At 46.8% G+C, this 26,929-nt stretch overlaps 1 protein-coding gene across 1 annotated transcript in view; it reads left to right on the top strand.

The window, feature by feature from the left end:
* igdcc3 (immunoglobulin superfamily, DCC subclass, member 3) overlaps positions 1 to 23,976 on the top strand; it is a 140,928-nt gene extending 116,952 nt beyond the window's left edge. The window contains exons 6-13 of the mRNA XM_078240993.1: positions 1,464 to 1,629; positions 10,807 to 11,054; positions 13,361 to 13,525; positions 15,479 to 15,667; positions 16,617 to 16,721; positions 20,890 to 21,028; positions 21,710 to 21,920; positions 23,770 to 23,976. Of these exons, the coding sequence (XP_078097119.1) occupies positions 1,464 to 1,629; positions 10,807 to 11,054; positions 13,361 to 13,525; positions 15,479 to 15,667; positions 16,617 to 16,721; positions 20,890 to 21,028; positions 21,710 to 21,920; positions 23,770 to 23,976 (1,430 nt within the window). The remainder of the gene's footprint in view (positions 1 to 1,463; positions 1,630 to 10,806; positions 11,055 to 13,360; positions 13,526 to 15,478; positions 15,668 to 16,616; positions 16,722 to 20,889; positions 21,029 to 21,709; positions 21,921 to 23,769) is intronic.
* Positions 23,977 to 26,929: the final 2,953 nt, after the last annotated feature.

Here is a 26,929-nt window from a genome sequence, read left to right as displayed (position 1 = left end):
TAAGGATGGCAGATTTCCTTCCCGAAAAGACATTAGTGGATTTTCCAACAATCGACAATGGTTTCATGGTTATCAGTAGATTCTTAATTCCAGATTTCTTTTATTGAATTCAAATTCCACCAGCTGCCGTGGCGGGATTCGAACCTGGGTCCCCCAGTACGTTAGCTGAGTTTCTGGATTAATAGTCTAATGATAATACCACTAGGCCATCGCCTCCCCTCCACATGTGGTAAAATGCTCACCATTAATGTCCGGGACATAGTGTGGCACCGAGTCTTTCTGCAAACTGTCGTTCCATTTCCTGGAGGTTGCTGCCTGATTGGTGGAGTTCAAGGCCGAGGCCGTCCCCTCACGTTGTTTAGCGTTCTGGTCAGGCTGTATCTTGAATATTGAATCCAATTCTGGTCATCAAATACGTAAGGAAAGTACCAAGGTCTTGATAATGTGTAAAGGAGATTAATAAGTCTTATGCCTCATATCAAAGGTGGAATAATGAGGAAATATTCCAACTCCAACCTTAGGTGTATGGGTGGACACCTTATAGAAATCATCAGATATTAAATGGACTGTAAAATAAGACCAATCACTTCTTGTTGGTGAAGTATTGTTTCAACTCAAACTACAAATGCAGGACAAGGAAATCAAGGTAAAAGCCAAGTTTAGACTTGGAAGAAGCAAATCTTCCCACATGTTATCAATACCTGGATGGCTTCAGATACAGGAGCGAAGGTTAATAATCTGGAGTCATTCAAAAAGCATTTGGACTCTATGATGAGGGAATGTAGATTTCAGTGCAAGAATTAACTAGATGTTGAGTAGTTTCTCTACTGTGAGGAGCCATATTCCATCACCTTGACACAGGTTGGCACTGCCCATACATGACCTAGCCCCCCTCCCTCCCACCCCCCATGAGCCTCCCACATGGATCTGTCCCTGACATTGTCGCTTAGCACAATTTGGCATCCGGGCATGTCCCTCTCCCCTAGGGGCTATAATCACCTTTGTGCTCCTGGGGAGACCCCCCATGACTAGGGGAACTTTGCCACGATATCTGGCCCTGGGAGCCATGGGAAGAAGATTCACGCCGGTTATGGGCATGAACCTGATGATGCCGAAATCGTGAGCCCCTGCCAGCCTTCGACCGGAGGCCAACACAGGCTCAAGATCATCCCTCTTTGTTTCTGACCTGCCCTCGGGGCCAGGTTATGTATGGCTGGTCTGGTTCAGTTTCTGGTTAATGGTAATCCCCAGGTTGTTGAGAGTTGGGGTCTCAGCAATGGTGATGCCATTGAATGTCACGTGTAATAATGTCTGGAGGCATCGCGAGCGTGGATGAAGGTTCCAACAGTGGATTTGCTGAGGCCCAGTTGGAGATGAGTATTGTGCAGACTTTATTTTGGGTTTTGAGGTTTTACTTGTTGGCCTTGCAAGCTGAGGTGTCTTTTTCCTGTTTTGTATTCCAGCCCCTGCAGAGTTTGTGCAGTATCCACAGTCCATCTCGAGGCCCGTTGGAACCACCGCCATTTTCAACTGTCTGGCTCAGGGGGAGCCGATACCACAACTTACCTGGCTGAAAAACGGGGAAATCCTGGCACCCAGTGGTCACATCAAACTGAAAAACAACAACAAGTAAGTACAGGCAGACTGCTTTCAAAGGAATTCATCTGCACTTCAGAGGCAGATTTTGGGGAGGGTTTTCTTGGTGCCCATTGTTTGTGAAAACCAGGTTGGCCCAAAATCAACCAAATCAGCCTCTTTGTGCAAATATTGATTAGGTGAGATTTGGCCTCCTGTTGTGTCCCTACAGACACTTCTCCCATTTGAATAAAAGGAATAGGGCGGCATGGTGGCACCATTAACAACGTTGGTTTTCATGGTCATCATGATTCCAGATTTGCATTGATTGAATTCAAATCCCATGGCGGGATTTGAACCCCAGCCTCTGGATGTCTCTGAATGAATTGTCCAATGACAATACCACAACGCCACATCTTCCCCCCATGTTGGGATGTGGAGCTTCATAACATTTGTTGCCAATTTTCAAGTTACACCAAATCTTAACCTGCAAGCTTCAATTGTTGTGGCACAGTGGTTAGCACTGCTGCCTCACAGCGCCTGGGTTCAATTCCCAGTCTCGGGTCACTGTCTGTGTGGAGTCTTCAAATTCTCCCCGTGTCTGCGTGGGTTTCCTCCGGGTGCACCGGTTTCCTCCCACAGTCCGAAAGACATGCTGGTTAGGTGCATTGGCCATGCTAAATTCTCCCTCAGTGTACCCGAACAGGCGGATTTTCACAGTGACTTCATTGCAGTGTTAATGTAAGCTTACTTGTGATGATAATAAATAAACTTTAAACTTTATTTGGCTGCTTCCCTCTCCAGCAATAGCCAAATGTGTGTCCCAGGGGTGGGGGTGATTGGAACGGCGAAGGTTGGAGCAGTAACCAGGCGGGGAGAGGGTGAGTCTGGTTGGAGAGTCAAGGGGACACGATCTATTTAGCTGTTTCTGGTGGTGAAGAATTCTGAGTGGAACGGGACTGGTTTCTCTCTCTCAGAGTGGTTCTTTCACTGGCATTGGGTCTCTCATTGGTGAGCCTGTACACAGACAATGCGCATATTCATTACTTAGGAAGCTTGGACACTGGCCTTCGCTTAGCATCAATGCACCCACTCCATAGCTTAGGCCAACTAACTGGCTGAATGTATTACTGGAGGCTTCATCACACAATGTCCCTCCTCCCTCTGCTCTTACACCCCCCCTCCCCCACATTCTTCACATCTACCCAACATGTCCATCCTCATGGCACCTTCCGTGCCCGTTGGTCTCCGCAGGGGCTGGGGTGCATTATTGATCCCTTTAATCATATTTGGGTTTGATGTTTTAAGTTTCCTTTATATCTTTTGCTTTGGTGTACAGGCCCACCCCTCCCACCCTATCCTCGTAATCCCACAACATTTTCCATGGCTAATCCACCTAGCCTATACATCTTGCTGGACAAATTAAGGGGCAACTTAACATGTCTAATTCCCTTAATTTACACATCTTTTGGACACTAAGGGGGCAATTTAGCACGGCCAATCCACCTAACCTGCACATCTGTGGACCGTGGGAGGAAACCAGAGCACCCGGAGGAAACCCACGCAGACACGGGGAGGACGTGCAGATTCCACACAGACAGTGACCCGAGACCGGAATTGAACCCGGGTTCCTGGCGCTGTGAGGCAGCAGTGCCAACCATTGTGCCAGTGTGTTGCTCCAGTCACCCAACGTCACCTCAGTAGACAGTGAGTGGAAAATCTTGAAAGGACAGATGCAACCAGTTATTTTTAGCCTTCTTCACTGTTTGTGTAGGATTTGAGCCAATCTCAGAGCCTCTGAAAAAATTGCTGATGAACACCTCACAAAACCTTAATTACGTGTTATCAGTACTGATTTCGGCAGAATGTGCCAACTGCTCCTTTTTAAAGGAATGAATTGCTAATGTTATTACTCAAAGGAAATATGTTATCTCAAGATCACTTCGCTCCAGTGGAGGCTGTTCTAATCATACAGGCTAAAAAAAATGTTGGTGCAGCTTATGTTTCTCTGACTACCGACGGTAATTTAAGAAGGTCAAGACGTCAAATCGAAAGAACAGGGTGAACAAGGTGGCCGTCGAAATAACAGGCAGCCGGGACGTGGGGACGGCTAATTGTTGGAATACTTTTATTAGTTCTGTCGTCGAAACCGCCTTTGTTCTGACGAAGCGGGGCGATTCCTGGTCAAGATGGAGTTGGCGGCTTTGTTGGCTTTTTAAAAAGATTTTTGCGTGGCTTTTCCTCCCGATCTCTGCTCCCGACAGCTGCAGGAGGCCGAGGGGGGTTCAGCTGTCCCCGGGGATGGGAGACATTTTACTTTTCCCCAAAGGTCCGCAGTCCCTTCAATCTCTGTCACATGTGTGCCGGGGGGAGGGAGGGGGGAGTGAGGGGGGGGAGGGAGGGGGGCATTTGTAGGTCGCGCGACGAACTCAATTTAACCAGGGAAAGGTATCTCGCCCTCAGTAGCAGCGAACCAACTCCCTGCCTTAAGAAGAGACAAAAAGCCTCTAGGCTTTCTTCCGACTTGATTTTGGAAGGTGGGTGGGGTGGCGGGGGAGGAGGGGGTCGGAGAGACATTTAAATCAACTCCAAGGTATCAGTCTTGACTGCTTCTCTGAATCTGTTGCCTGAAGCGGCAATCAATTTAGTGTTAATGCTGTGAAAGGAGACGTCACTCAGGCAGTGCCTGATGGGGAAAACAATCCTTTGGGATTTGAGGCCAGCCTTCTCTAACTCGCGCTTAGACCCCGCAGTTTTAATTTCCTCAAAAGTTCCCCCTTTTTGTTTTGGTGTCCAGTCCCGGAGGGATGCCTTTTGTGTTGGATCCCCCTTGTCCCCAGTGTCTCAACCTCTCTTGCGTCTTGTGGGCCCTTTGCCCGGGGAAAGGTTTGGCCATTGGGCCTGACCCTATGACCTTGGGAAAATCAGTCATGCTTATTGCTTGTGTGCAAGACAACAGCCTTCAAAATGGTCTTCTCTCAATAGAGTCGAGCTTTATCTCTCTCTCTCTTTCTCTCTCACACTTTGGTGTGAATGTCTGGGGGCACTTGCCTTGCATTGACTTTCCTTTGACAGCTGTCAGTGCATTGTACTGGACGCAAGAGCTTCACAGGCAAGTGATGTAAGTGACAGGAAGCAGCCAAACTCTCTCTATCCTCGCTATATTTCCCAGCGATGTGCAAAAGGACACGGAGCCTCAACGGGAATTTAAAAAGGAAGCAATTCTAAATATAGCCGCCCTATCAGCTGGGCATTCTGACGGCAAAGGCTGGGAAATGCCAGCTAAGGCTGGCAGGAGCTGGTTCTCGATATCTGGCACTGAATTGATTCAACTAAACTCAGATGGCATGGGGATTTGATAGTGCCACAACCAACTTGTAGGCACGGCGCGAGTGACCAGTTTGACGGGCAGGTTGTGCACAAGCTCATTAGCGTTGGCAGTGCTTGATGGCACCATTTCGGTAAAGGGAGAAATTGAGGCCTCCAGGGCCCCCGTCCACCTCTGCCGAGCCTGAAATATTTCGAATCATAGAATCCCTACAGTACAGAAGGAGGCCATTCGGCCCATTGAGCCTGCACTGAAAACAATCCCACCCGATCCCCGTAACCCCACATACTTTCCCTGCTAATCCCCCCGCAACTAGGGTCAATTTAGCACGGCCAATCAACCTAACCCGCACATCTTTGGACTGTGGGAGGAAACCGGAGCACCCGGAGGAAACCCACGCAGACACGGGGAGAACGTGCAAACTCCACACAGACAGTGACCGAAGCCGGGAATCGAACCCGGGTCCCTGGCGCTGTGAGGTAGCAGTGCTAACCACTGTGCCACCGTGCCGCTTAAAGCCTGCTGAGGCTGTCTTTCCGAAATTGCACTGCCCTGAACGCAGGCGCCATTACGGAAGCGCACGAACGCAAACTGCTTCGGCGCGTCGTGACCCCACCTCCCTCCATCGTAAAGGCCGACAAAAGGAGAGGAACATTCTTTTTCATGTTTTTGACCGACATCACAAGGACGGTTCGAGAGATGCGTTTCACCCATCGATAGGCCTCCCTAGTAAAGAGAGGAAATGGCTGGCTTCAGGAGGAATGCAGTGAGCTTATTCACTGCTACAATGTCCAAGCCAGGAGCAGCGAGGGAAGACACTGACAATGGGCGTTAAAGGCGTCCCTTTGATCTGTTGTCTCGCTGGAGTTTATTAATCCCATCAGGACGAAGCACTTTCAATGGGAAACTGCAGGAGCTTCAGGAAGCCTCTGCGTACAAGCAGACTTTTCTGTTTCAAAGTGAAATGCCTTTCATTTGAATGTGGAAGCCCTGATTGAAGTGTGCGGCAATGAACACGTGTCCACCCATCCAGACAATGAAACGTTCACATCTATTAAGTTGTGTTGGGAGAGCGGCCTGCACGTACCTTTCATATTATAGCCTATTACGGAAGCTTCTCAATCGTAAACTAAAACGTTCTGACAAGAGTTCTCATTAATATTCTTAGGGCTGCTTTACATTCATTGTGGTGTGTGTTATTTGGATTTAAAATTAGTTATTATGTTTTTCGCAGTTTATCTTTGATTTTCTTTATCTAGAGGAAGGGAATTTACTGTTGAATTTAGGGTGCAGCGATGTCAGTGATTGCTAAATATCGGGGAAGGCTGTTTCCTTTCAGCCGCTATTTGCCTTTCAACGTGGCTCCTTTCACTTCTAATTTTGTTTCATGTGAGGCTAAATTTTTAAATTCACTTCACGTGGGTATTGCTGACTGGGCCCACCCCTCATTTCAGAGGGTATCGCTGTGGACCAGACCAAGTAAGGGTGGCAGATTTCCTTCCATAGAACCATAGAATCCCTATGGTGCAGAAAGAGGCCGTTCAGCCCATCGAACCTGTACCGACTCTCCGAAAGAGCATCTGTAATAAGTCTTCAGAGGCCTTCACCAAAAATCCCTTTATTTACAAACTTTAACAGCAGTACACAGAGTGCTAGTAGTGAGCAGTCTATCTCTGGGGGGGTCAGAGGAACTGACGCTCTTGGTTAAGTGCAAGGCAAAGACTCCATGATTGGCCCATCAATTGGATCCTTAATCAGGACATTCATACTCCAATGAGTAGATTAGGTTTGTACTCGTTGGAGTTTAGAAGGATGAGGGGTGATCTTATAGAGACATATAAGATAATGAAGGGGCTGGATAGGGTAGAAGTGGAGAGATTCTTTCCACTTAGAAAGGAAACCAGAACTAGAGGGCACAGCCTCAAAATAAAGGGAGGTCAGTTTAGGACAGAGTTGAGGAGGAAATTCTTCTCTCAGAGGGTGGTGAATCTCTGGAATTCTCTGCCCACTGAAGTGGTGGAGGCTAACTCGTTGAATATGTTTAAGTCACGGATAGATGGATTCCTGATCGGTAAGGGAATTAGGGGTTATGGGGAGCAGGCGGGTAAGTGGAACTGATTCACTTCAGATCAGCCATGATCTTATTGAATGGCGGGGCAGGCTCGAGGGGCTAGATGGCCTACTCCTGCTCCTATTTCTAAGAAAAATGGGCCAACCTCAATGGCCTGATTGAAGTCATTGCAGAATCCTCCCCAGCCCTTCCACTCCGCCCTATCCCCTCATTTACCATGCCTAATCCACCTAACCTTCACATCTTTGGAGACTAAAGAGCAATTTAGCATGGCCAATCAACCTAACCTGCACATCTTTGGACTGTGGGAGGAAACTGGAGCACTTGGAGGAAATCCACGCAGACACGGGGAGAATGTGCAAACTCCACACAGTCACCTAAGAACATTAATGAACTAGATGGGCTTTTACAAATATCAACAATGGTTTCATGGTTATCATTAGTCTTTTAATTCAAGATTTTTACTGAATTCAAATTTCACCATCTGCCGTAGCGGGATTTGAACCCGGGTTCCCAGATCTTGCTCTGGGTCACTAGTCCAGCGACAATACCACTATGTCACTGCCTCTCCATGAAATCACTGTGGATCAGTCCAAAGACGTGCAGGTTAGGTGGATTGGCCATGCTAAATTGAACCTTAGTGTCCCAAGATATATAGGTTAGGGGGATTAGCGGGGTAAAAGCATGGGGTTACAGGGTAAGCCTGGGTAAGAGTCAGTGCAAACCCGATGGGCCGAATGGCCTCTGAACTGTAGAAGTTCTATGATTCTGTGTCAGATAAAAGAACCTCGAAGGTCCCTGAAGACACCGACACCTGGGATTTCCACAAGGGACCTCCTGCTCCACTGACGTGACTGTACCCAAATCCCTGGAGAAACACTGTAAATAGAAACTCGTGGCATGAATGTGTTGAAGTGCAATAGTCTTACCATGACCACGGAGTGTGGAATTCAAGACCAACATTTACAATTCCTGATCTGAGTCCCTACTCTTACCTGAGCTGACAGGTGGAGATACCAAGCAGGTCTCACATATTAAGCTGTATTTTAGGTGCTCCAGCCGCGTGTGATTTGGGGGAGTGGGGGGAGGGAAGGGGGGAGGGGGGTGACACACTAGCAGGATGGATCAGGTGATTTACAACAAGTTCACTCACATGGCGATGAGTGCAGCATTTTTGGCACAGACCCTAACCTCAGTAAACAAGCAAAAAAAAAAATCCAACTCTTTATTCCAAGGCTAACTACTGCCAGTAATTCTAGAGAAATCCAGGTTTGCTGTACAGGTGTTATCTGAAAAGGAGACTTTCTTTGGCCTCATTCTGCAGTGTAGGGATTTTATGAGTCTATGAAAACACAAAGCAAGTCTCCTTTTCAGATAACACCTGTACAGCAAATCTGGATTTCTCTAGAATTACCGGCAGTAGTTAGCCTTGGAATAAACAGTTTGATTTTTTTTTTGCTTGTTTACTGAGGTTAGGGTCTGTGCCAAAAATGCTGCACTCATCGCCATGTGAGTGAACTTGTTGTAAATCACCCCTGACTGATCCATCCCACCAGTGTCCAGGATTATACCAGCGTACAGATGTGCCAAATGGCCTCTCACCATTCCATCAACGCTTGCAGTGGCCTTTGTGGGGTGGGGTGGTCATTCCTCTCGGACAACGGAAATGGCACTCATCTTTTACTGAGCGTTGTGGAATCTCTCGAGTTCCTGGAATGGACAGTCTCCACCTCCGCAACTAAGTATTCTGAGCATATTCTCAGGACACTTTAGCACTTGTGAAATATCACAGCTTGGCCATGGAGCAGGCTGTGCCTTCTGAAAAATGATTTGTGTTGTTTTACCTCGATTAGCATTCGAAAAAGTCTCCATGGAGAAAGCATTCATTCAATCTTCAGCAACTTCCTGTTGGAATCCCTCCAGTTTCCTGTCTCTCATACAGCCTGAACCAAAACCATGAATGACTGCCTCTGTGACCATCTTCTAACCCCTCTCTTGCTCCTGCACCGACCTCTCTGCAGTTTGTTTTAGCTGCTTAACCATTCCATCCTCTCCTAATGCTCCATCTTTGTGGGACTGCCTTTCCTTGATGCTACTTTCAATAAACGTCGCCAGCAATGGTTTATCCTCCCAGCAGCACCATCATCCAATGATCCATCCCCGTCTCCTCATTGACACACAACCCCTTGACAACATTTAGGGCAGCACGGTGGCACAGTGGTTAGCACTGCTGCCTCACAGCGCCAGGGACCCGGGTTCAATTCTGGCCTCAAGTTACTATCTGTGTGGAGTTTGCACATTCTCCTCGTGTCTGCATGGGTTTCCTCCGGGTGCTCCGGTTTCCTCCCACGCTCCAAAGATGTGTGGGTTAGGTTGATTGACCATGCTAAATTGTCCCTTACTGTCAGGGGGATTAGCAGGGTAATTACATGTGGTTTCAGGGGTATGGTTTGGGTGGGATTGTGTTCGGTACAAAATCAATTGGCTGAATAACCTGCTTCTGCACTGTGGGGATTCAGTGATTCTATTAACATAATCCAGAAACATGGAGTCAGCATTGACATGCACACCAATGATATGAGACATACCTCTCTCTGGTCAGTATTGTGCCAGCTAACTTCAGTTGGAATGATAGTAGGGGGCTTGACAAATGGGCTTAGACACTTGGGGGAAGGGACAATTGGTGAGGATTCCCACTACCAATTGCTGTTTTATATTCCTTCTGGAAGATTTGCATGTGTGAATGCTGAGTGCACCTGGATTGCCCTCCCATTGGTTGAATAGCCTCTAACATTCACTCAAGGCTCACACATGAATAATTACCACTTGGTGTGGTTGGGACTGCACGCAAGGAGTTGATTTGATTTATTATTGTCACATGGATTGGTATGCAGTGAAAAATATTGTTTCTTGCGTGCTAGACAGACAAAACATACTTTTCATAGAGTACATAGGGGAGAAGGAAAGGAAAGGGTGCAGGATGTAGTGTTACAGTCATCGCTAGGGTGGAGAGAAAGGTCAACTATATAAGGGTAGGTCCATTCCAAAGTCTGATGGCAGCAAGGAAGAAGCTGTTCTTGAGTTGGTTGGTACATCAGTTGTTTTGGGCAGCACAGTGGCACAGTTGTTAGCACTGTTGACTCGCAATGCCAGGGACCCGGGTTCGATTCCCGGTTTGGGTCACTGTCTGTGCGTAGTCTGCACGTTCTCCCCGTGTCTGCGTGGGTTTCTTCTGAGCGCGCTCACAGTCCGAAAGATGAGCTGGTTAGATGGATTGGTCATGCTAAATCCTCCCTCAGTGTAACCGAACAGGCGCTGGAGTGTGGACTAGGGGATTTTCACTCTAACTTCATTACAGTGTGCCTACTTGTGAGACTAATAAATAAATGTTAAAAAACGTGATCTCAGACTTTTGTATCTTTTTCCCGATGGAAGAAGGTGGAAGAGAGAATGTCTGGGGTGCGTTGAGTCCTTGATTATGCTGGCTGCTTTTCCGAGGCAGCGGGAAGTGTAGATTGAGTCGATGGATGGGAGGCTGGTTTGCGTGATGGACTGGGCTTCGTTCATGACCCTTTGTAGTTGCTTGTGGTCTTGGTCAGCCATGATCAAGATGAATGGCGGAGCAGGCTTGAAAGGCCGAATGGCCTCCTCCTGCTCCTAGTTTCTGTGTTTCTATGGTCAGAGCTGGAGCCATACCAAGCTGAGATACATCCAGAAAGGAGAGCAGTGGGGGGGGGGGGGGGGAGAAAGGAGAAAATATCAAGTGTGCTGCCAACACACATTTTGCCTTGCAGGATGTATTTGACGTATTTTATTTTCTCTCCTTTCCTAGTACTCTTACAATAAATGGGATCTCTCCAGAGGATGAAGCAATCTATCAGTGTATTGCTGAAAATGATGCTGGGTCGACCCAAGCCAGTGCGCGGTTAACGGTATTGTGGGCAGAGGGCCTTCCTGGGCCACCTCGGGAAGTCAAGGCCGCAGCTCTGTCTGCGACGGCCATACATGTGTCATGGAGCGAGCCCTCAGAGAATACACGAGACATTATCGGTTATGTACTACACATCCGGAAAACTGCAGGTGGGCGAATGAATCCCTTCTTTCACATTACCAGCTGGTTTTTGGTCACTCAGTTTACAGAACAGTGCGACGGAGAAACTTAACTGACGTCGTGTGGATCAGATACTTCCCAAAAAAAACCTCATCACGCAATGGTTGTCAGGCAGTTAGTTGATCATTTGTTAACTGTTCCACAAGAGATTCATAGCTAAATCTGCGAATTTTTCCAGAGAGATGGAAAAATTTAAATTTACCGGAGGAATCTCAGCACAAAAATCATAGAATCGGAGAATTTTACAGCACAGAAGGAGGCCATTCGGCCCATCATGTCTACATCAGCTCCCAAAAGAGCTACCCAGCTAGTCCCATTCTCCAGCCCTTGCTCCAGAGCCCTCCAAATTTATTACTTTCCAATATGTATCCATCTCTCTTTTGAAATCTCCAATGGAATCCGCTTCCGCCGCTCTCCCAGGCAGCGCATTCCAAATCCCAGCAACTCTCTGAGTAAGAGTGTTTCTCCTCATCCCACTCCTAGCTCTCTTGCTGACAGAGTGGCAGAGTGTTGTTTCCGGGAAGAGCCAAACATGCCGGTTTTCTTCCCAGATCTTGCGATACTCTGCCTAAAAACAAATCAAGGGGGCGTGTTTCACGCTGTCATGCGGGGTGTGGGACCTCAACACAGCGGCAAAACCTGGCTGCACTGAGATTGGAGCGCCATCTTTAAAGGTCGCCACGATATAACAGGAATAAACCTCCCCCCCACCCCCCACCAGCACCCCCCCTCCCCCCCTCCTCCACCCCCCCTCCCCCCCATAGCCCACCATGGAGGTCTCAGTGACTCCCCTCCCCACCCCCGATCAGAGTTGGCACTTCTCTCCCTCTTCCTCCGATCATCACCCCCTCCCCAATATGGTGCCAATCCAACAATACCAACCTTGGCAGTGCCAACCTGTGCAAGGAGATAGTGTCAGTGGGCTGTGGCTGGGTGGGCCTTCGATGGAGCTCCATTGTGGGGGCTGCGGGCGGGGTGTGTTTGCAGTTAAAAATGGTTTGGCGGGGGAGAGGAAAGCGGGCAGTGAGAGGGGAACTTGCAGGCAGGCACAAAGGATGGGGGGATGCAAGCAGTGAAGGGGTGATTGTTGGCGTTATTTCTGAGGTGAGGGGAGCCCCTGATGATTCTGCCGAGCAGGGCAGTGGGATATTTATTTCAGACGCTGATCAGGAGTCCCACTCTTTGTGGGCCAATTTTGCCGCCTCTATCAGGCCCCGCCCTGCCAGAATGATGGCATAAACCCCGCCCACTTTTTGCCACTCTAAGAGGCTAAAGATCTGGAGTGAAAACTGGTCTGTGCAGCTGGAGAGCTCCACAGCAGTTTACAGTGGGAGCCTGACACTGGTAAGACTCCGCCCTATATGTCTCAATAAAGTCAACTCTCATTCTTCTAAACTCCAATGAGTACAGGCCCAACCTACTCAATGGCCCCTCATTAAAAAAAAATCCCTCCATACCCGGGATCAACCAGTGAACCCTCTCTGGATTGCCTCCAATGCCAGTATATCTTTTCTTAGAAAAGGGGACCAAAACTGTTCACAGTATTCCAGGTGTGTGGTGCTATTACGGCACAGTGACACAGTGGTTAGCACTGCTGCCTCACAGCACCAGAGTCCCTGGTTCAATTCCGGCCTCAGGTCACTGCCTGTGTGGAGTTTGCACGTTCTCCCCGTGTCTGTGTGGGTTTCCTCCGGGTGCTCCGGTTTCCTCCCACAGTCCAAAGATGTGCGGGTTAGGTTGATTGGCCGTGCTAAATTGTCCCTTAGTGTCAGGGGGATTAGCAGGGTAAATGCGTGGGGCTATGGGAATAGGGCCTGGGTGGGATTGTGGTCGGTACAGACTCGATGGGCCGAATGATCTACTTCTGTACTGTAGGGATTCTATGATTCTACGTGAAACCTTCAGACCTTCCTTACTAATAGACTACCGGTTTTGTGATTGTGACATTGGGCGGGATTTTCCAGCCGTGCTCACCCCAAAACTGGAAAATCCTGCCCGGGATCAACAGACCTTTGCATGGTCCGTCCCCCCGCCGACTACGATTCCCGCTATTAAGTCTGAATCTGATTTGAAAGACTTGAATAGGTGGCAGGTGGACTCTGTTCCAGGACAAGTGTTTTGGACATGGGTTACAGCTACTAAATCCGGCTGACTGTCACTGACCTCGGTTAAAGAGATCCGCATTCAGGTTGTGTGACTCTGGTTGGTTACTGGTATAGGGTAGGCACGAGTTTTCCCCGGCGGCGCTTTCTGACCATTTTGTTGACTTTTGTAGATCCGGTGGAGATGGAGTACCAGGAAGCTGTGAGCAAAACCACCCTCCAGCAAGTGGTGACTGATCTGCAACCATCCACTGGCTACACTTTCTATATAAAGGCTTACACGTCACGAGGAGCTAGCAAACCATCTGAGCCAGCTATCAGCAGCACACTGGGTGAAGGCAAGTAGCATGGACCCCACAAGGAGTGAGAGTGTGGTTGTTTTTGAGACACAAATTGTGGATGATTAAATGTTTTTTCTTGACAAAGAAATACGTTGGTTGGAATTCTCTGGCCTCTCGCACCCGCTGCCAGTGAGAACGGAGAATTTGGCGCTCAGCAAAATTTCCATTCACAGCAGCGGGACCGGATAATCGCAGCTGCGGGCAAGGTCGGAGAATTCCCGCCTTTATTTTCAATTACGGTGGTGGTTTGCACGTTGTCTGAGTTCAAGAAGAAATCAGATATAGCTCTTGGGGCTAAAGGGATCATGGGATATTGGGGGGGGAGACCGGATCAGGATATTGAATGTGATGATCAGCCATGATCAAAGTGAATGGCAGCGCAGGCTTGAAGGGCCGAATGGCCTACTCCTGCTTCTAGTTTCCATTTTTAAAAAATTCATTCGTGGGACATGGACGTCGCTGGCTGGCCAGCCTTTATTGTAAGAGTTTTAACAACACCAGGTTAAAGTCCAACAGGTTTATTTGGTAGCAAATACCATTGCTACCAAATAAACCTGTTGGACTTTAACCTGGTGTTGTTAAAACTCTTACTGTGTTTACCCCAGTCCAACACCGGCATCTCTACATCATGACAGCCTTTATTGCCCATCCCTAGTTACCTTTGGAGGGCAGTTGAAAGTCAACCGCATAGCTGTGCCTCTGGAGTCACATGTAGGCCAGACCGGGTAAGGATGGCAGATTTCCTTCCCTAAAGGACATTATTAAACCAAATGGATTTTCCCGGCAATCGATAATGGTTTCATGGTCATAAGTAGATTCTTAAATCAGTAGATTTTTTTTATTGAATTCAAATTCCACCATCTGCCGTGGCGGGATTCAAACCCTGATCCCCAGAACATTAGCGGAGTTTCTGGATTAATAGTCTAGCGATAATACCACTAGGCCATTACCTTCCCTCAAGACAATGGTTTTCCAGTTAAATTCAATTTAAGATTGTAGGAGCAGTTCAAGACAGGACTTGAGTGAGATTATTTTCACTTCTTAAAAATTAATTGAGGTGATGGGGACTAAAATATTCCCTGTCTTCAGGTATCTAGTGTCATGCCAGGTATATTACCTGTGATAAGTGAAGCAGTTTTTAAGCCAAGGATAGGCTTGGTATTTATGGAAAATTATTGAGATGGAAAAGAGGTTTTGGCATGGATGAGACATGGGATAAACTGTCAATGTGACATTAGGAAGTATCTCGGAACAAGCTGGAAGGCAAACCATTGGGGCAGACTAACAGCCTATCCACTACAATGTAGATATTTAATGGCCACTGCTTTCTTCTAAAACTGGTATTATTCTTTTGAACAAAAAAAACCTATGCACTTGGGGGTTTCAACATCATCTTAGCTATAATTACTGTTGCATTGGGTTTGGGCACTGGACTGCAATTGTCACTGTTCTGTGGGAATACTCTACATATACAGAAGATGATACTAATGTTCATGACTGCTGTACATGAGCAGACATCAGTGACATCATTTCTACTTGGTCTGACATGAATGGATGTATGAACTGTCTGGTAACAGGCAACAGCTACTGTTCCCATTCATTCAATTTATTTATTAGTGTCACATTAACACTGCACTGAAGTGTTACTGTGGAAATCCCCCAGTCACCACACTCCGGCTCCTGTTTGGGTACACTGAGGGAGAATTTAGCATGGCCAATGCACCTAACCAGCACGTCTCTCAGAGTGTGGGAGGAAACCGGAGCACCCGGAGGAAACCCACGCAGACACGGGGAGAACGTGCAGATAGTGACCCAACCGGGAATCGAGTCCGGGTCCCTGGCGCTGTGAGGCAGCAGTGCTAACCACTGTGCCATCGTGCCGCCCAATGCTCAAGACATCATATCCTGTCAGTGCTCATGACATCATATCCTGTCTTTTCTGTGTTTCAGTTCCAGCTGTACCAGCTCTTTTCATTAAAGTCTTGAACAGCACGGCAATCCAGGCGGCGTGGGAATCCACCATTAAGCTCGGGCAGCATGAAGGGTTCAAGTTGTATTATCGGAGGATTCATGGGGCGCACTTCACCGGACCTGTTCTACTTCCAAGCAACGTCACATCATACAACATAACGCAGCTGGGTAAGAGGATGGTCTGAATGATCACAAACGGTGAAACATGCAAAAGGGGCAGGTTCTCTGGATCTCCCGTAACCTTGGTCAAAGATCAGCAGAACCAAGACTTACCTTGGGGATTTTGCTGACTCTGTTGTTGTAGGAGCGGAATTAAGATTGATTCTGGGGATGTTTCCAACTGAACCCATAAGAAAGATTTGATGGATTCCATGCTCCTAATGTGAAGGCAAGCTCAAAGGAAGCACAGATTGGAGGATTGGCAATTCAGTGTTATCAACATACACCCAATCCACAATCTCTTTTGAATGCGGCTTCCTCTGCTTGGAATATGGGTTCATTAAATGTGTCTATTAGACTGAATCAGGACAGAGAGAATCTCCAGGGTACATGGGGTCCTTAATTATGCTGGCTGCTTTGCCGAGGCAGCGGGAAGTGTAGACAGAATCAATGGATGGGAAGCTGGTTTGCGTGATGGATTGGGCTACATTCGCGACCTTTTGTATTTTCTTGCAGTCTTGGGCAGAGCAGGAGCCATACCAAGCTATGATACAACCAGAAAGAATGCTTTCTATGGTGCATCTGTAAAAGTTGGTCAGAGTCGTAGCTGACATGCCAAATTTCCTTAGTCTTCTGAGAAAGTAGAGGCGTTGGTGGGCTTTCTTAACTATAGTGTTGGCATGGGGGGGACCAGGACAGGTTGTTGGTGATCTGGACACCTAAAAACTTGAAGCTCTCGACCATTTCTACTTTATCCCTGATGGTGAACAGTCTCCATGGTGGATTTGGCTGGGGATTTCCACCCTGTGAGTTGATCTTAGTGGTAACTGTTAGTCTATTTGTATTATTTTCCATAAATATAAATGAGCAAGTGTCACAAACATGCATCATCACTATCTTCTGATCAATTGTCACTTCTGAATGTATAATTATAAAACTGATTTGTCTTTTGTCTAAGATCCAATGATTGCATATGAAGTGAAGCTTCTCGCATTCAATCGTCATGGAGATGGAAATTCTACAGTGCGCTTTGTGGCCCTGCGGGATGCCGCTGAAAGATCCGGTGAGTAAAACAGGCAGAGAGTAGGGATAAATTAGTCGTTTTCACGTTGGCAAGCTGTGGAGTTCCACAGGGATCAGTGTCACAGGGACCTCAACTACTTGCAACCTACAGCAATGATCAGGATGTAGGGACTGGGTGTATGGTTAGGCCACAACTGGAGTATTGTGTGTAATTCTGGTCACCACATTACAGGAAGGACATCATCGCTTTGGAGAGAATGCAGAGAGGATTTATTGGAATGTTGCCAGGGTTGGAGAATTGTAGCTACGAGCAGAGATTGGAGAGGTTGGGGTTAATTTGCTTGGAACAAGAGTTTTCCTTGGCTGAGGGGTGACATGACTCAGGTATAAAGAATTGTGAGGGGTTGGGGAGAGAGTAGAGAGGAGGAACCTGTTTCCCTTGGCAGAGAGTTCAAAAACACGCCAGAGACCCTAAACTTGTTAAAAAAGTATCTGGATCTGCACCTTAAGTGCTGTAAGCTACAGGGCTATGGGCCGGGTGCAGGAAGATGGGATTAGAAAGGGCACCTGGGTGTCTTTGGGTTGGCATGGACAAGATGGGCTGAATAGCCCCTTTCTGTATCATTTCTATGATTCTATGGCTGCATTTGATTTGCTGATAACACCAAGATAGGTAGGAATGTCAGATATCATGAGAAGGTAGAGTATCTTCAAAGAGATTTGGGAAAGTTAAGTGAATGGGCAAAAATTTGACATTGGGAGTATAATGTGAGAAAATGTGAATGTCTCCACTTTGGCAAGGAGAATAGAAAAGCAGTAAACTATTTAAGTGGAGAAAAATTGCAGAACTCGGAGGTACAGAGGGATCTGGGTACATGTTGGTACATGAATCACAATAAGTTAGTATGCCGGTACGGCCAGTGACTAGGACGGCAAATGGAATGTTTGGTGTTTATTGCAAAGGGAATGGAGTATAAAAGTCAGGAATTTTTAGTGCAGCTGTACAGGGCCTTGGTGAGACCACATCTGGAGTTTTATCCTCTTTATCTGAAAAAGGATATAATTGTATTAGAAGTGCATCAGAGAAGGTTCACATGGCTTATTCCTGGGATGAAGGGTCAACCTAAGGTTGAACAGATTAAGCCTATACCCATTGGAGTTTGGAAGAATGAGAGGTGATATTATTGAAGTACGTAAGGCCATGAGGGGACTTGACAGGGTAGATGCCAGGGGGATGTTTACTCTGGTAGGGGAGACTAGTCATGATGTGGATCTGACGAAAGGAGCAGCGCTCCGAAAGCTAGTGGCGTTTGCTACCAAATAAACCTGTTGGACTTTAACCTGGTGTTGTTAGACTCCTTACGGGGGAGACGAGAACCAGTGGGTTCATTCCTGATTTTTGGATATCGTGAAAAGTATATGTTTCACAAAATATTTACCCTCCTGTATCGGGTAAACATTGAAGCACAGAAACCAAGTAGATTCTGTTATGCATCAAGAAGCTACTGTATGTCTGCAAGTGCAAGTGCATATGTATGTGTTTGTGTGCATGTCCATGTCATGATCCATGACAAAGGTGGATGTGCATGGTGGTCTTAACAGTAACAAGACATACATGCAGCATTTGTTTTACTGTGTAAGTACTACACACATACAGGAGTTAAGATGTAGACAATCCATACAGTACCAGATAGGTTGCTGATGTGTAAAAATGTTGAGGACTGTCTGGTTATTCCTCAGATTCGACCAGTGGGGGCTAGGTGACTGAATTTATTCAAAGTTGGGTTTGATTTTCGATACAGTAACAAGCCTCACAACACCAGGTTAAAGTCCAACAGGATTATTTGGAATCACAAGCTATCACGAGGGACTCACCTGATGAAGGAGCACCGCTCCGAAAGCTCGTGCTACCAAATGAACCTGTTGGACTTTAACCTGGTGTTGTGAAACCAACCTTACTTTGCCCACCCCAGTCCGACGCCGGCATTTCCACATCATGATTTTTGATAGACAAAGGGGGGGGGGGGGGGGTGGTCAGGAGTTTTTTTGGGGGGGGGGGGGAGGAAAGTAGACTTGTGATCACAACCAGATCAGCCATGTTTTTGTATTGATTGGTGCAGCAGTGCCGAGGGGCCGAATGGCCTTCTCCTAACTCCTATGTTCTTATCAATTACTGTGATAAGAGTTTGAAAGCAGTGTGTCGGTGCAAAACCTCCGCAGACTCCAGCCTGGGCAGTCGGCCAAGACTTTCAGAGAGAAGTTTATTGAAGCATCTGATTGGTAGGCTCAGTTGGTCCATGCCAGCTGTTGAAGTCACATCTGCCAGTTTTGGTGGCCCAAGTGAATGTTATAGAGCTGATGACCTTATCTGAAGGAGAACGCAACCAATAACCTGACCAACATCTGGTTCACACTCAACTAACGCCAGCAAAAAATGACTTGCGCCGTATTTTGGTCTATGGCACGAAATGGCTCCTGTGTTTGGCAGTGTAGAAAAACTCACCCCATTTCACATGAGGTCCGTTGAGTTAAAGTAACTCCTGGTTGTTTGCAGACCATGAGTGATCCACGAAGGGTCTCCTGGGTGGTCTGTAGTCTGGTCTAAAACGTAAGGCACTGATACACAGCAGCAAGGGCCGGAACCCTCACCCCGACCACTCGCCTGGCGTCACACAAATATACCGGCTCCTGTGTCAAAACTACAAGGAACAGTTTTATCAGCAGGATTTACATTGCTGTTACGACATACAGCCATGAGATCGGATTTTTGATACTTGGGGCTGAAAACAAAGAGGAGGAGGTGGCTGAAGATGCAACCCGACATTGAGACTGACGCTGTCCAGCTTGGAGCCAGACATCGCCTCATTCGAGTCCCATCAAAAGCAGCACCATTCTTTTCATTAACCCTGAGGAGTATTTTTCTGGTGGCCTGTAAAAGTGGGTAGGTTGGGATCGGGAGGTAGACTCATGTCCCGAGCTTGGTGTCACTTAAAATGTGATTGCCCTCGTCTTCCAACCAATCCCAATGGGTTACTTTCTCTTCTCAAGTTAATATACGCTGGATTCTATTGGTTGGTATGGGCCCATCAACACAGCATTCAACACAATGGGCAGAATTTTCCAGTCCCGCTCGCCACGGGAATCCTAGCGGGCAGGACAGAAAATTCAATGGACTATGCAAAGGTCCATTGATTTCAGGTGGGAATTTCCAGTCTTAGGGGTGAGCGTGGCGGGAAAAATCTCACGCCATGACGATTAATAATAATTCCATTTCCATATTGCTTAATCTAGTCAAAAAACATTCGGAAGTTCTTTGGCTCAATGCTTCTCAAACCGGTAGCACAGTGGTTAGCACCACTGCCTCACAGCGCCAGGGACCCCAGGTTCGATTCCCGGCTTGGGTCACTGTCTGTGTGGAGTTTGCACATTCTCCCTGTGTCTGCGTGGGTTTCCTCCGGGTGATCCGGTTTCCTCCTACAGTCCAAAGATGTGCAGGTTAGGTTGATTGGCCAGGCTAAATTGCTCCTTAGTGTCAGGGGTTTAGTAGGGTAAATAAGTAGGGTTATGGAGATAGGGCCTGGTGGGATTGTGGTCAGTGCAGATAGATGTGCCGAATGGTCTCCTTCTGCACTGTAGGGATTCTGTGATTCTATGATCCTTTCTGTCCTCAGGACAGAAGTCCACTTGCCAATCCCACTATACCCACTTTCTCTTGCCACCTGGAAGATTGAGAGAGATGAAGAGATTCCGAAAATAGTCCAAGGTTGAATCTTGATGTTAACAGGGTTAAAATGTAGCAAGAAAGAAGAGTGTGGCATTGGCATTTAGGATTAACAATAGAAGGAGGTTCAGAATCATAGAACCCCTACAGTGCAGAAGGAGGCCATTTGGCCCATCAAGCCTGCACCGACAACAATCCCACCCAGGCCCCATTCCCCTAAACCTATGTATTTACCCTACTAGACCCCTGGCACTGAGGGGCAATTTAGCATTGCCAATCAACCGAACCCAGAAGAATAACAATAATAACAATATTGATAACGATTGCAATAGGATGAAGGATTGGAAGCTACAGATAAAAGTGGAATTATCTGGTCAGATAACAAGGCTTTTTTTGTATCCTGTCTCAGAGAGCAAGAGAGCTGAGTAATGTCATATGGGACAGGGGTGCTCCTGATATCATTAATAAAAGGCATTCTGTGTTACAGTTCTGAACACTCCGTGTGACTGTCTGAAGGAGGAGCACACTAGCAAAACATCGACAACTGGCATCATTATTGGAACTCACATTGGAGTCACCTGCATTATCTTCTGTGTCCTATTCCTGGTGTTCGGGTATCGAGGAAGGTATATGCTTCACAGATCTCCTGTATCACAGCAACATTGAAGTGTAAATGTTAAAGCACAGAAACAAAATATACTCTGTTATGCATCAAGACGCTATTGTTTTGTACGTGTGTGCAAGTGCACATATATGTGCTTGTGTGCATGGCCATGTCATGATCCTTGACACAAGTGGACATACATGGAGTCTTTACAGATGTACATGCAGCATTATCTTTTTATTGTGTAGGTACCACACACAAACAGGAGTTGAGATATAAACACAGCGCTTTGGCACAGTGGTTAGCACTGCTGCCACCCAACGCCAGGGACCCGGATTCAATTCCAGCCTCGTGTGACTGTGTGGAGTTTGCACGTTCTCCCCATGTCTGCGTGGGTTTCCTCCGGGTGCACCAGTTTCCTCCCACAGTCCAAAGATATGCGGGTTAGGTTGATTGGCCATGCTAAATTTCCCCCTAGTTTCGGGGGATTAGCAGGGTAAATATGTGGAGTTACGGGGATAGGGCCTAGGTGGGATTGTTTTCGGTGCAGACTCAATGGGCCGAATGGCCTCCTTCTGCACTGCAGGGATTCTATAATTCTATGAATCCATGCAGTAATAGATGCAAGTGAATTGCTTCTTACATCAAGTAATACTTTCATGAATTATGAACTAATGCTGAACCTTGGAACTTGTGTTTCTAGGTTGCTAATGTGCAAAAATGTTGAGGACCGTCTGGCTGCCCCTCAGACTCCATCCAGGGTCCAGAGAAATTCACAAGGACTGGTCCTGAATGGTGGGCCACGGCGAGGTCGAGAAGAGTTCACAGCCAATAGGAAGATGGCTGACATGAATGAACTGGAAAGACTGTTTCCCGCACCAATTCCCAATGATCACCAACACAAGGGAATTACGGTAAGATCTGCTGGCGAGAATCAACTCCGAGGCAATCAGTATTCCTGAGAAAAGTTGAAGGGATCCAGATCCTGAGTTTCCCTGCCACTGGGAGGTCCCCACCTGATGTCAAATGGTTTGGAAATTTGGACAAGACTCAGAAACGTTTGGTGGAATTTTCTGCCCTCCGTCCATGGCCGCCGTTGGCCGACAGCTGGAAAACCCTCGTCCCCCGCTGTCAATGGGTTTTCCCATTGATTGCATCCTTCACCGCCAGGGAACTCATTGCTGGGGGGCACCGTTGGCGGGACTGGAAGATCCCACTGGCAGAAATGGCTGGAAAATTTCAGCCATTGCCCAGAATTCTCAGACCTCATTTTCATCTGAGATGCTGGAACTTGAAAGGCTACGGATTAGGTGCTGGAAATTGGGACTAAAATGAGAAATTAATTTCTTTTTTTCTCTTTTTTGGCCAGCGCAGATATGATGGGCTGAATGGCCTCTTTCTGCACCTTAATTTTTCCATGTTCTACTGTGTAATGTATACTTAAGCAATAATCTGGCTGCAGAGTCTCACCGCAGAATGAGTTTGGCTTCCTGTAAATTAGGTGCGCAAAAATCATACAGATTTTATGATAAATGAAAGGCTATGAAAGTACACAATAGTATGAAGTACATGGAAGAAACTGTATTCCTGTGTCCTTGCAGCAAGGTATGGCTCACATTATAAACTTTTCAATAAAAAATTTTACTTGATTCTTAAAGTTACAAAGCCAATGCTCAGAGTGGCACCGGGCCAACCCCAATCCATTCCTTGCTTGCTCCAAACACCAAATTCAAAATTCCAATTGAACCCAATTCACAGTCCCCACAACGGAGACAGACAGGGTCCAAGCTGCCAAGATAAGGCACTGCACCCCATCTTGGGCTTGATCTGACACTTGATCTTAGCCAAAGGGTTCACAGTATGAACTGTAGATTCCCCTCTTACTGAGCAGGGGGAAAGAAAATCACTGGTGAATGGCTTGGTAGAGCTTTTCTTGAAGGTATGCTGTAAGTGGTTGTTAGCAAATTTGTCAGCTTTACAGAACCACGTTAGAAAGTTATTTTATGTACTTGAAGGATGGAAACCAAATGCTTAAGGTACTTATATATATTTTCTTTCTCTGTTACTTAAGTAGCGGTGTTAACCTATTTACATAAGTTAATGCTCATGTTCATTCAATGGAGAAAGGAATTTGGTACATGAAGCATTTAAAAGTTTATTAGTCACAAGTAAGGCTCACATTAACACTGCAATGAAGTTACTGTGAAATTCCCCAAGTCGCCACACTCCGGCGCCTGTTCGGGTCAATGCACCTAAACCAGCACGTCTTTCAGACTGTGGGAGGAAACCGGAGCACCCGGAGGAAACCCCACACAGACACGGGGAGAACGTGCAAACTCTACACAGACAGTGACCCAAAGCCGGGAATTGAACCCAGGTCCCCGGCGCTATGAGGCAGCAGTGCTAACCACTGTGCCACCGTTCTACATAGTAATTACTGGATAAAAGCAAACTACTGCGGATGCTGGAATCTGAAACCAAAAGAGAAATTGCTGGAAAATCTCAGCGGGTCTGGCAACACCTGTAAGGAGAGAAAAGAACTGACGTTTCGAGTCCAGATGATCCTTTGTCAAAGCTTTGATTCATCTCGACTCGAAACAACAGCTCTTTTCTCTCCTTACAGATGCTGCCAGACCTGTTGGGATTTTCTCTTTTGATTTATATTCTAATGTCAGAGTAATTTTCAATTTGCAGCTATTTATATCTTGGAGTAATGCTATGTTTTTTTTCCCCCCACCCACTCCCACTTCCTATTCCCCACAGGCTAATAATATCACCCCCATCTCTGAAGAACAGCCCAGTTTGATCTGCCAGAACTCTGTGTTCCCACTGGATGAGTTTGTTGTGACTCAGGAACAGCACACTACCTTCGAAACCGTTGTTCAGTGTTCTTTAGACCACCCTGACTTAAATGTTAACCAGCGTAGCTACACTGCAGCGAAAGACAGTAGTTCAGTCGCTACCGAGTGAAACGTTGAGAAGCCAAGTCTCGTTGCCTACCTGTAGGCTTATTACTGGAACTCACTTGCTGACATTTATCGTTTTCCTGTCTGATGACATCTACAGTAAGGACTATCGGTCTCAGGTCAGCTCACATTCTTCTGTGGATTCTTTGTATCCTCAAAAACACTCAGGCATGTTGTGATGAAGGTACTGGCGCAGTTTAATCGGTGACACCTACCTTTCTGAGGATGCATTTCAGGCCTACACACGTCAGATTTTCAACCATCTGCAAGCGCAGACGTCAGTCTGTTGGCCTGCTGTTGGCTGGTCTCGCCGTGTAGCAATTGCTTTGATTGTAGGACAACTATCAACATCACTGTAGTCAGGCCATACATCACAGGTCTCCATGCAGGGATTCGATAGATTTCACAGTGTATCAATCTCAGGTTACAGGTTCAATAATTTCAGCGGTGGATTCTTTGCAAACAAAGTGACTGGTGAGGCCTACACGGGGGCTGCTAATAAGACTTGGAAAAACAACTCAAAGAAAAAAAAAAAATTGATGATTGAAAACTACCTCAGCCGCATTGAATGTCTTTTAAGGAAACTGTTTAAATTGGTATCTTCCTTCTTGCAAGTGGAATAGCATTTGGTCAGTACAGATGCAGTACTACCTCAAGGCCTCACTCATTTACCATTTTCCTTGAAGCAGAGGAAAAAAGCACTTCCAAATATAAGAGAAACATTCTACCTCAAATTTTATAGAACTCCATTCTGTGTTGTGGGACAGTTTTCCCTCCATTGATGTACATGCTGATTTAACCAAATTTCCTGCCTGCTGTAGGTTGAGGCACGGAATTTCTGGTCATTACTTTTTCGTATGTTACACTGTATATAGCCACGTCTTGCGTGTTTGCGTTATTTTTTACATTGCAAAAGTGTTTATTCTCGTCGATTTGTCTGTAATGTTTATCAGAGAGATATTTTTTATCATCGTTCCTTACTCAAGAACGTCACCAAAGACATGCTTTTGAAGAGAATTGAACGAGGCTCTGGGTTCCCGTTCAGCGCCTAACTCTGCAGACCCTTGCCGCAACGCTCGCACGCCTCAGTTAGGCCAGAGCACATTCCAGACGGAAGGACAACAATGTAACCAGTGTTGACTCAAACATTCCCAGTCCTTGGCTCCCTGCCGGACCTCCCAGGATTTCAGTAACATCTGCAGCCCCGGGAAGGAAAGTTCACAACTGACCTCGGCCCCTGACTCGATTGTTTTGTTCGTGTGGACGGGACTCCGAACAGCCCACCTCTCTTGCCCGCTTTGGCACGGGGAAGCGGAGCCTCACAAAAGGACGACCACGTTCAGAGGAACTACATCTGGAATGTTCTTCCAAAGAGTGCAGAGAAAAAGAGGAGGACAAATCGCAGATGTGAAGTCAAGAAACTACGTTGAGAACCCCTCCATGAAAACAAGCACTGGTACAGACTGGTCAACCTCCATGCAGACACGTCTAAAGTTCAGCAGTAATTTAGTATTTCTTCATCTTTTTTGATAGTTTGTAAATTTGCAGTCTTATTGTTCCTCATGTTTTGATGCCCATGATCTGTGCTCTGTCAAGGTAACTGTGAGTGTCACGGCCTACGTGGATGTTTTGCAATGGCTGTGTTTCTGTACGTTATTGGGGTCGCCGTGACGCCCCTGTTTCAGTACAACTGCTAGTTAGAAGTGAAAATGGTTAGTTTCTGTGAAGCCCTATTCATGCAGTTTTATTAGATGGTGGGCAGCCACTTATCTACCTCAGTATTAACCACCTGATCTTTCCGGTGAGCTTGCCCTTGGCCTCCTCCCACATTGCCCCAACACAAACCAGTGTTAGGATATAATTTTCGGCATCATTCCGTTCTGCACTCGTTAGCACATTTACCTCTTGTAAAACTATTCGAAGCCACTAAATGTGAGATTTTGTGGGGGGGGGGGGGAGGGGGGGGGGGAACCCCCAACTTAAACCCTTCAGTATAAACAGAATGAAGTTGTTAAGTATTGAATGTTCAGAGTTTTATAGCTGGCCCTTTGAGTATTGCATTAAATATTAAAATCCTTTTAATCCTTTCATCTTGGAGAGATGTTCAGGGAAGTCCCACATTCAATGCTATGAAAACGTAATGGAGGTTCGTCCCACATGTATTTCCTGATCTCTGAGGAGGTTTCTAAGCAGTGCGAGCGCACAATCTTTGTGTGGCTCGAAAGCCGGGATTGACAGAGGTTTGGAATCGGAGCACGAGGAAGGAGGAAATGAACGTGATTGGAAATTGTGGACTATCCCTTTAAGAAAGTTGCTTTCTTCTTGCATTCAGGTAATACTCAGAAGGTGTACACCAAGGGCCTGTTTTTCAAAAACATTTACCAGAGGAGCAAAGTGTTGGCAAAAATCAGCCCGACAGAGGACCACGCCGCTGGCCGGGGGGGGGGGGGGGGGGGGGTGGGGAGGTACTTAGCACTGCCGCAATTTCAACCAAGAAAATGTAGCAACGTACAGGGGCACATTTAAAACAGGAACACCATTCAAACCTCAACATGGGGATGTGCCAAGTTCATAGTGGGGAAGGTAAGGTGCGTTGTGCATTCTGAACTTGTTGCACACACGAGCGCGCTGCGTTCGAGCGCTCGCTCTCGATGTGACACACTCTAGTTTCCCGCGTGTGGGTAGTCTTCGATTATATTCACACTACTTGAAAATGCGCCAGGGGGTGATGGCTATCTCAGGGACACATCGCCATGTTTCTTTTGTAGCTGAACGCAGAGTACTTCTGTGACGACAGGGTATTTTCGGACTGTTAGATTTTGAGTATTTATTAGCACCTCTCTCCCTGTTTTATTTTCTAGTTGTTGGAGAAACATTGGATAAGCCCATCGCGCGTGGTCAGTAGTGAGCCTACACTCTTCACCAGTACACTCCAGGATGTTTAAGGGACTGAAATT

This window comes from Mustelus asterias, chromosome 24 (genome assembly GCF_964213995.1).
Source record: "Mustelus asterias chromosome 24, sMusAst1.hap1.1, whole genome shotgun sequence".
Classification (NCBI taxonomy): Eukaryota; Metazoa; Chordata; class Chondrichthyes; order Carcharhiniformes; family Triakidae; genus Mustelus; species Mustelus asterias.
This window is presented reverse-complemented; position numbering and strand designations above follow the sequence as displayed.